This window comes from Perca fluviatilis, chromosome 2, assembly GCF_010015445.1.
Source record: "Perca fluviatilis chromosome 2, GENO_Pfluv_1.0, whole genome shotgun sequence".
Taxonomy (NCBI): Eukaryota; Metazoa; Chordata; class Actinopteri; order Perciformes; family Percidae; genus Perca; species Perca fluviatilis.
Genome location: NC_053113.1, coordinates 12,067,914 through 12,078,119, shown reverse-complemented (window position 1 = coordinate 12,078,119; position 10,206 = coordinate 12,067,914). Strand labels below are relative to the sequence as shown.

General features: G+C 42.5%; 1 protein-coding gene across 1 annotated transcript; it reads right to left on the bottom strand.

Moving 5' to 3' along the window:
- Positions 1-244: 244 nt before the first annotated feature.
- aamdc (adipogenesis associated, Mth938 domain containing) lies at positions 245-4,502 on the bottom strand. The gene is made up of 4 exons (XM_039787162.1): positions 4,384-4,502; positions 2,480-2,630; positions 2,070-2,165; positions 245-623 (listed from the first exon to the last, which is right to left on the bottom strand). The coding sequence occupies exons 2-4, from the start codon at positions 2,609-2,611 to the stop codon at positions 483-485; spliced, it is 369 nt and encodes a 122-aa protein (XP_039643096.1). The 5' UTR covers positions 2,612-2,630; positions 4,384-4,502; the 3' UTR covers positions 245-482.
- Between the last annotated feature and the right edge of the window lie 5,704 nt (positions 4,503-10,206).

Genomic DNA, 10,206 nt, shown 5'->3' with positions numbered 1-10,206 from the left:
TGGCTGCACAAGTTAACATTCCCGTTTAGTGGGGAAAACTTTTTTTTTTAAATTCTCTTTTAACCCTTGTGTTGTCCTTCGGGTCCCAGTGACCCGAAGGACAACACAAGGATTATGTACTTCCCTTTACTTTGTTGAGAATTGCTCTCTAAACAAGGGTTAATACAGCACCTTAGTTCTTGTCTGTACAGCATTTTGGCCAGCTTAAACTGTGTTTAAATGTGTTCTAGAAATAAATTTTACTTACTTACTTTACAAGAAACAGGGTTTAGAGAGCAATTCTCAACAAAGTAAAGGGAAGTACATCATCCTTGTGTTGTTAAACAAATCACAAGGGTTAAACAAATCACAATAGTCTCTGGCGGCGCTAAGCCACCAAATGCAGCGACTGTTCCCTTGCGTAATCGCACAGATAGCGGCGGCGCTACACTATATCCTGTGCGGGTCATCTCCGTTGGTGCAGCGGTGCAAACGTGACCTAATCAACAGGTGGAGTGGAAGACCCCCCCCACCTTGGCGCCCTGGCCGGCCAGTTTGTTGTACTCCGCAACGGCCTTCTCCGTCTGCAAGACTCGGACGTCGACGCCTTTCTGCATCACAAAGTCCAGAGTGGAGGAGGGAACCTGAGAGAAGAGAGGACAGCGAAAGGGGAAAACAAATAAAGACTTACACAGAAAAGGCGTTCCAGCCAGCCTCGCTTTTTAGTCGCACGTCCCCCGCGCGTCTGAAGGCTGTTCTATGTTTTTGCGTCAACTCTACGCCGCCGTGACCCTTACGGAGCTTTGGCGGTGCATTTCACCGCCATAACGCCTGGGGGTGATAAGTTTTGAGGTTATTTTGCGAGGTGTCTGCCAGCCAGTTTGTTACTTTAGCAAGCGGACTTTAGCACAACTGACCACAAAGTAGCGCTTGCTGGCGAAGTGCTGACTTCCAAACGTTACTGACGTATAGACACTTTACGAACTGAGAACTAGGGCTGGGCAATATATCGATATTATATCGATATCGTGATATGAGACGAGATATCGTCTTAGATTTTGGATATCGTAATATCGTGGTGTGACATAAGTGGTTACTTTTTACTGGTTTTAAAAGCTACATCACAGTAAAGTGATGTACTTTTCTGAACTTACCAGACTGTTGTAGCTGTTCTATTATTTGCCTTTAACCACTTAGACATTATGTCTACATTACTGATGATTATTTATCTAAAATCTAAAAGTGTGAAGATATTTTGTTAAAAGCACCCATTGTCAACCCCAGAATATCGCCACAATATCGATATCGAGGTATTTGGTCAAGAATATCGTGATATCTGATTTTCTCCATATCGCCCAGCCCTACTGAGAACCCAATCGTCATAACCAGAATATGTCTGAGTTTATTTGCAGAGCTGATGTCAGTGAACTAGCATGTTGCTGCTGCTAGAAACACCGACTGTCAACACACAAGACCAGTTGACCAATCAGTCCTTAACCCTTGTATTGTCTTCCCGTCAGCGTCGACCATTCAACTTTTTGTTGTTTTTGGGTCAAAATGTAAAATGATCATCTTTTTGTTGACACTTGTCGCTTTTCCCGACATGTTTTTTGCTCTTTTTTTGCATTTATTGTCATTATATTATTGTTAACCCAATACCCAAAATGTCTAATATAGAAACTTTGAAAATGGGTCAAGTTGACCCGAGGTCAGCACAAGGGTTAAGGGGACACGTAGGCTCTGAATGGATGATCTACACTCAACGCTGTGCCTGAACGCATCCTGTGTAGACGGGGACGGAGCACTGAAGCCGCTGCTCTCGCTACGCCTCCTGTGTAGACACAGGGGTCCGTCTACTTCCAGCTACTACACCTCCATTTTCATGTAGAAGGTTATCCACATTCAAAAAGGGACATCCCAAAACAGGTGGACAATAAACAAACATCAGACTGCACTGCTCCTAACTTATCAGACTCTGTGAACTGAAGGAATGAAGAAATTAACTTCTCACGTAGTGAAATTAAGGTTTAAATATTAAACTGATGATTCGTCTTCCTGAATAAGTTGGACTTTGTGTAGGTTGGTTTTACCTGCAGAGCTTCGCTCATGCCTCTGCCGATGACCAGCAAGTCTATTCCCTTCTTCAGCACCTCCTCCAGGTCTGCAGGTTGTACTCCCGGGGAATGCTGGGAAAGGGCGAGACAGTGTGTTGTAATTTGTTGGGCTTTTCCGCCTTTATCTGACAGGACAGCTAGGTGAGGAAAGGGGAGGGAGAGAGAGGGGGGAGGAAGACGCGCAGGAAATCCTCTCAGGTCGGCCTCCAACCCTGGACATCTGCGTCGAGGCATAAGCCTCTAAGTACATGTGCGCCTGCTCTACCCGCTGAGCCAACCCAGCCACGGTCCTGTTGTTATTTTGGATTTTTAAGCGTGTCTCGATATGCAGTCCTGTACGTGTGTGTGTGTTTTTTTTGGAGTATTATGATTTGGGTTCCACTCACGTTGGTCCCAGTCTCTCTCCAGTCCCAGGCCCGGCTGCCTCCAGGCCAGACCTTACAGTCCTTGTAGCTGGAGGAGCAGCCCTTCACGGTCATGTGGCCCCAGGAAAGCGAGGCGATCTCTGGAGACGTCATGTTAACACGAGACTACCTTCTGTAAGACAAGTGAGACGGTAGTAGATGGTGACTCCATTAACAGGTCATCAAGTAAGGTTTTAAAAACACGTTTAAAAAGGCCCCTGTTGTGCAATAACAGAAATCGTACTGGTTCATACACTATGTTCCTGTAGTAGCCTATATTGGCTACAAATGTCTGGTCTAAAAACTAAACAATACTACAACAACAATTAGTTTTATCCGGTTGTCAGAACAGCTGATTAAATTCAACCAGCACTAAATGAGAATAGTCTCTGGCCTGGGTCTTGAGGGTTGTTGCATTTATTCACCAACAAATAGTTTTAACTAACATTACACACGTGCTGAATGTGTAAACACATTTTAATATAAAATATTTATTATCAAGTAGTATTATTGTCTTCCCATTTATTTATTTTTTTACCAGTTGAAAATACCTTTTTAAAAAAAGGGGCCCATAAAACCCATAAAATGCGCTTCAGCACTTGCCCCAAAGTGACTGCAGCTCCCATGGGTTTGAAAGGTTTTCTTCTGATTCAAAATAACTTAAATTGTATGAATGAGGTTTAAATCTGACAGATTTTAACCCACCTAGAACTTCTTTTGCGCGTTGACGTACGTTTTTAAAGCCCAATGCATTCAGTAACACGCAGTTTTTACGGGTAAGTTGTGGACGTAATAAAACGCGCTCCCGCGGACGGTGTTGTGCCGAAAGAAGACTGCCTGCCGAAATACGACTGCACGCCGCTAGAGGGCAATGTTGGTCAGTCTAAATAGTTATGTGCACCAATATTAACCAGGTCACTTTTGAAGGGCTTCAGCCCCAAATGTTTTTATTGTAGCCCCGAATGTCATTAGCCTAGTTGTTTTAAGCAACACAAAGTTTTAGTTCCCGTGTTGCCGTGACGTGACGTTAACAGTCTACATGGTTCAGGCTCAAACTCACGGAGCTCTGGAGCAGACCCGTGCGTCGCTTTGTGTGTGTGTTCTGTATATAAAATGTAGGCCTAATGATGTAAATGTAATAAATGTGACTGAGGTCTACTAAAAGTCCTGAAAAGTTTTTAAAAAATACAGTTTGAAAAAAATACAGAAGCCAATTGGGTGATTGTCAGACGTTGCTGACTTGAGTTAGGGGGGGGGGGCAGTCACATTTCGGCAGGTCCCATATAGGCTACCCCTGCCAAAAAAGGACTGCACCCCCATAACTCAGGATTGCAAAGGCTGACAAAGACAAACTTTTCGGGACTTTTAGTAGACCTCATAACATGCAAGTATAGCAAATTGTGTGATTGTCAGACGTTGCTGACCTGAGTTAGGGGGAGGGGGGCAGTCACATTTCGGCAGGCAGTCTTTTTTTCGGCACAACAACTGCAATCATTTTTTTTTTGGCAGATGATCCCTTTTCAGCACAACACCTGTTCTCGACACCGGTCCCTACACCAGCTCGTCACACCAACACCACTACAAGAATCAAGTCTTATTAGTGCTAGTTGATATGCTGTGCTTAATATTTTCCTGATTACGTGTGGCGTTAGCAACATTTAGCATTGTTCGGCTGCAAAAGTCAATCCGACCCGCTGCCAGTTCTGCAGTTAACAGTCCCGTACTGGCCGCGGACTGGCTCTCTACGCACCGGACCAAAAAGAGACAAAGAGAGTCAAAATAGCTGCAAAAAAAAAACTAAAATAACAAAGGGTGAGCTGCAATGCTGTTTGTTAGTAGTTTCACAAGTTGTAACAGAAAGTCTGAAGGAAAGTAGCGCTGCTTACCGTTTCTCGAGTCTGTCAACACCACACTGGACACACCCCCGGATATTCTTCTTCTTCTTCTTCTTCTTCTTCTTCTTCTTCTTCTTCTTCTTCTTCTTCTTCCCGGCAGGCTAGACGCATCTATGGCGTATTGCTGCCCTCCGCTGTTCTCCAATCGCTATTCACAACTTAATTAACTTAATTAGAAGTAATTATCTATATCTTTTTGTTAATATTAACTGATATATGGTTGCACCCAGACTGTTAATATTAACTGATCTATGGTTGCACCCATAGACTGTTAATATTAACTAATCTATATACCTAGATGGCGCCGCAGACGGTCGACTCGGTGTGTTTGTGCGTGTTGTTTTGTTTTGTTTTGTGTTTTAACTTTGTTTTTTGCGATGATACCCGGATCGCTTTCTCCAGAGAAGAGCTCTATAACATCAGGGGAACAACGCCAGAGGATTTATTTCCTACTTTTCTTCTCCCTTCACTGGAAATTTTGGACATTCTGGTCAAAGGTGCGCTCACCTTTGCTCACGCAGCGAAACGCCGGAGGAGAGGGAAACGGGCTGGTGCGCTGGTGCGTCTCCGCCAGCGAGGATTACGCACACCGTTACCGGGCACATTTCTCTCTAACGTGCGCTCACTGCCCAACAAACAAATCCCCTCAGGGCTGTGTTCTTTCTCCTCTACTCTTCTCCCTGTACACCAACAGCTGCACTTCCAGTCACCAGTCTGTCAAGCTTCTGAAGTTCGCGGACGACACATCCCTCATCGGACTCATCTCTGATGGTGACGAGTCCGCCTACAGGTCGGAGGCTGACCACCTGGTGACCTGGTGCAAGCAAAACAACCTAGAGCTCAACGCTCTAAAGACAGTGGAGGTGGTTGTGGACTTCAGGAAGAATTCAGCCCCACCTGCCCCTATCACACTCAATGACTCCACAATTAACACTGTGGAGTCTTTCCACTTCCTGGGAACTACCATCTCCCAGGACCTCAAGTGGGAGCTGAACATCAGCTCCCTCGTCAAGAAAGCACAACAGAGGATGTACTTCCTGCGGCAGCTGAAGAAATTCAACCTGCCAATGACAATGATGGTGCACTTCTACACAGCCATCATTGAGTCCATCCTCACATCCTCCATCACCATCTGGTACGCTGCTGCCACTGCCAAGGACAAGGGCAGACTGCAGCGTGTCATTCGGTCAGCTGAGAAGGTGATTGGCTGCAATCTCCCACCGCTCCAGGACCTATACGCCACCAGGACTCTGAAGCGTGCTGGAAAGATTGTGGCTGACCCCTCCCACCCCGGACACAAACTCTTTGAGCCCCTCCCCTCTGGCAGGAGGCTGAGGTCCATCAGGACCAAAACCTCACGTCACAAGGACAGCTTTTTCCCCTCCGCCACTAGCCTTATTAACAAGGCCCGGAAACCACCCTGACTCTCTCCACACCCACCTCTGGCTCTACATGCCACTGTACTTAATCTGCACTTTTTATCTTAATTGTTACTCTTATTTTATTATATTACATCCTGTGTGTGTATATATACACATATTTATACTTATATTGTCTGTTCTGTTAACCTGTTTGTTTAACTATTTTAGATAATGTGTGACATGCACCTACATCTCCAAAACAAATTCCTTGTATGTGTAAAAAATGTACTTGGCAATAAAGCTTTTCTGATTCTGATTCTATGGTTGCACCCATAGACTGTTAATATGAACTAATCTATGGTTGCACCCAGTTCTCTGAACAGTTTCTTCCTCTGATGAGAGCACTTCCTGCACTGCACTAATACATGCTTCACGGTTTCCTTGTCTCCACATTCACACTTTCCATCAGGATGTTAAGGCTACTAATCAGAGCCAGCCCCCAAAAAAATGCCCAAACCTCAATCTGGATAAAACTACTGCATCTCTTCTCTTACATCTATAATCACATCTTTCTTTGTCTACCATTCTTTGTACTGAATAATAAGTTCTCCCCTTCCTTTCACAATCCCATACATTTTGCCACATCTCTTTTACTGACCTATTCATTATTTCTGTGTAGTCTGGTGACCCATGCTGCACGTTGAATTGAACTCTTTCCTCCTGCACTGCTTTCTTTGCCACCTCATCTGCCTCCTCGTTACCCTCCACACCCATGTGCACCCTAACCCACAGAAACCCCACCTCACACCCTGCTTTATGAAGTCTATACAACACCTGCATAATTCCCACAAGCAAATCAGGCCTGGACTTAGTTTTGGTACCTTTAATTGTAATTAGGGATGCAGCTGAATCACTACATATGACAGAATGTCCCTGTTTGTTATCTTCAACCCACCTTACTGCCCATAGAACTGCCACCAACTCTGCAGTAAATACTGACAAATGATCTGGAATCCTACAACCTTTTTTATAATACCTATTTCAGGTATGCTATAGCCAAAAAGCCACTTCACCGCTCTCAGGATCCTTCGACCCGTCACTATAAATTTGTAGGTGGCCTCCCCGCATTGGACACTGCCGTGCTTTTATCTCCTCCACTACATCCTCTGACATCTTTCTTTTGCTTGTTTAAAAAAAATATATAAATCAACAATGGGATCTGGAATCAACCACAAAGGTACATCTGAACGACATATTGGTAGACATACATTCAAACTCTCAATACCAATTTCATTTGAGTGTTTCTGTAAAGTTTTTTTTTTACCAATCTTGCGGTTCCCATAAAACGCCCAATGCCGACTCAACCGGTTTTTTGTTGGTAATTTTCCAGTCTGTCCTTTTTAGTTTCATTAAATACTTCAAATCAAGTTTACATCTGGTTTGGTGGGTTGTACGCAACGCCCCACTACACATTCTCTAAGGCAGGGGTGTCAAACTCAGTTTCCCAGAGGGCCACACTGGAAAATGAGAATCCCATCGAGGGCCAGAGATTATTGACCTGTTTATTTAAGAGAAAAAGTGAAATATTTTGACTGTATTATTCCATGTCTCATATACTGGAGTCTTATAACTTACATTTTGGGCCTCATAAAGCCCCAAAAAAGTTTGGCAAAAAAGTTCCTCAGCCAGCGACAAATACGTGGAATAAAGCGCCAAAAAAGTTGGAAAAAGGCAAAAAAAAAAGCATCAAAATTGTCTGAAAAAGTGATAAAAACGTCATAAAGTGACAAAAACTTCTGAAAAAGTGGCAAAACATTAAGCAAAGCGTCCAAATCGTTAAAACAAAGTGCCTAAAGTGTTGAAAAAAGCACATAAACTGCCCAAAAAGGCGTAAAAAATGTAAAAAAATGCACCAAAAATGTAAAAAAATTAAAAGCTCCAAAAACTAGGTGGGCCTAAATTTATTGTGAGCCTAAATTGAAATGTGGGCCGGATCAAAACTTGCGAGGGGCCGGATTTGGCCCGCGGGCCTCGAGTTTGACACACGTGCTCTAAGGGCTTTTGCTTGGACTATATCAAGTTGACCAATCACTGAAGGGCCCGCTGACCCATATACCATACAGCCATAATCAATAGTTGATCTTATCATTGCTCTGTATATCATCATCATAGAGTCACTATCAGCCCCCCAATCAGACCCAGCCACACACCTTAGAACATTCATTATTTTTCCACATTTAGACGAAACCATCTCAATATGCTTTTTCCATGTCAGTCTTTCATCTAACCACACCCCCAAGAATTTAAAGTTTTTTTTACTCTTTCAATAGTTGTATTATTTTCATCAGCCATGTTGGCATTTTCTTCTTATGTCCAAATACCACGTTACCACGTATTTTGTTTTTTCTATTGATATTTTAAAGCCCCAATCATTAGCCCATTCAGATACCCTCTCCAAAGCAGTTTGAATTTGGCCAAAAATATAGGAAAGGTTCCTCCCTCGCTTCCAGAGGGCCCCATCATCTGCAAACAATGAAAACCGAAATTCTTTTCCCACTCTGCTAAACATACCATTAACTAGTATATTAAAAAGAACCGGGCTTATAACACTACCTTGAGGGGTACCATTCTCCACCCCAAGCTCCTCTGATAATTCACCTCCCACGCTTACCTGAATTGTCCTATTACTTTAAAAACTCTTAATCCCGTTAAACATTGTTCCTCTGATTCCAGCATCATAAAGTGCAATGAGCAACCCCTCCTTCCAAAGCATATCATAATAAGCTTTTTCAATGTCCAGAAACACTGCAACAACGGCTTCTTTATTTGCGATGGCTTTTTTCTAATGTCAGTATTTAAATCTAAAACAGCATCCATTGTTGACCGCCCCTGCCTAAATCCACTCTGATATTCCACAAAAAAAATCAACTTTTGTCCAGTTTATCCACAAGTCTATCTGTTATCATACGATCCATAATCTTAAAACGGAGGTTAATGCAATTGGTCTATAAAAACTTGGGTTATCTGTTTTTTTCCATGGTTTCACAATTGGAATGATTGCACAGCATGTTTCCACTCTTTAGGAAGACATCCACTCTCCCATACATTATTAATTAGGGCAAGAACTTCTCCTAACAAATCACCAGAATCTTTTAATACTAGATATCCCAACCCATCCCTGCCAGGCGAGGTATCTTTACCCTGAGTAATAGCCTTTTTTTAGTTCTTCTATTGAGAATACATTAATATCATCAGAATTATCACAATCAATTAGCAATTTAGCCATATTAATTCTTGATATTTGACATCTCCTTCTCCTTTTTACATCATCTACATTTTTGGAGCTGTCATTCTATGAACTAGGTGCCAAATCTTTTGTAAGGGCGTATCCGGTCCTAAATTATTACAGAAAGCCTTCCAACTTTGCTTCTTTGCTTCCTTAATTACACGTCTAGCCTTAGATCTAAGCCTCTTATATTCAACAGCACAATTCTCTAATAGGTGTTTCCGTAAGTTTTTATATGCCCTATTCCTATCTCGGACCACCAAATTACATTCTTCAGTCCACCACGGTACCATTACTCCTCTTACTTGTACTTTTTTCTTAGGAATACTCTTTACTGCTGCATCCCACAACACTTCGCTAAGAGACCTATTCCACTCATATACTCCTTTTTACTGTCTATTATTGATAATCCCATATTCACTGGCTCCTCAGTCACACCTACCGAATTGACTAATTATTGGCACATGATCACTTCCCACTGTATAAAGATCCATTGTCTCCCACCTACTGATCGATGCTAACTCTGCTGATACAATTGTAATATCTACGGAAGATGACATGGACCGACTTGCACTAAACCATGTAGGACGACCATCATTTAACACAATGAAATTATTTTTATCTATAACGTCTTCTACAATATGACCACTCCTGTCTCTCTTCTCACCTCCCCACAGTTCATTATGAGCATTAAATTCCCCAACCCAAATCCCTCCGATATTCTTCTTCCTGTTGGAATTAAAGGGAACCACCATTCATAAAAAGTCTAACATTTCTAAATCCAAATGTAAGGCCTTAAAAAGTCTTAAAGCTACAGTGCGTAGTTTCTGTCTTCCCCCATGAGAAATTTTAAGTAATGACAACACTGTCAACGCGTCCACATGATACTTACATGACCGCGACTGTGCATTTTGACGATGTTTTCTGTTATAGGGTCGTATGGTTGCATATTGAGAAACGATAGATTGGAAACACTTTGATGAGGATTATATTTTATATGGAATAAGGGTAGGACAAGAGTATTTATTTGGCCTTATTTTTGCTTTTGCTGTGTTCATAATGAACTACTTTTGCGTCTGTTTTGTGTACGTTTTTTTTGTTTATACCTTTGTATGTCGTTCAAAATAAACCATTCATTCGTTCATTCTGCAACCTGGAAAGTCTGTT

Excerpts from the sequence above, each read along its gene's own strand:
- aamdc (XM_039787162.1), bottom strand. The coding sequence starts at position 2,611 with ATGACGTCTCCAGAGATCGCCTCGCTTTCCTGGGGCCACATGACCGTG. Across the intron at positions 2,166-2,479 it reads GGAGAGAGACTGGGACCAAC|CATTCCCCGGGAGTACAACC; the intron begins GTGAGTGGAACC and ends GCCCTTTCCCAG. Across the intron at positions 624-2,069 it reads GCATGAGCGAAGCTCTGCAG|GTTCCCTCCTCCACTCTGGA; the intron begins GTAAAACCAACC and ends CTCTTCTCTCAG.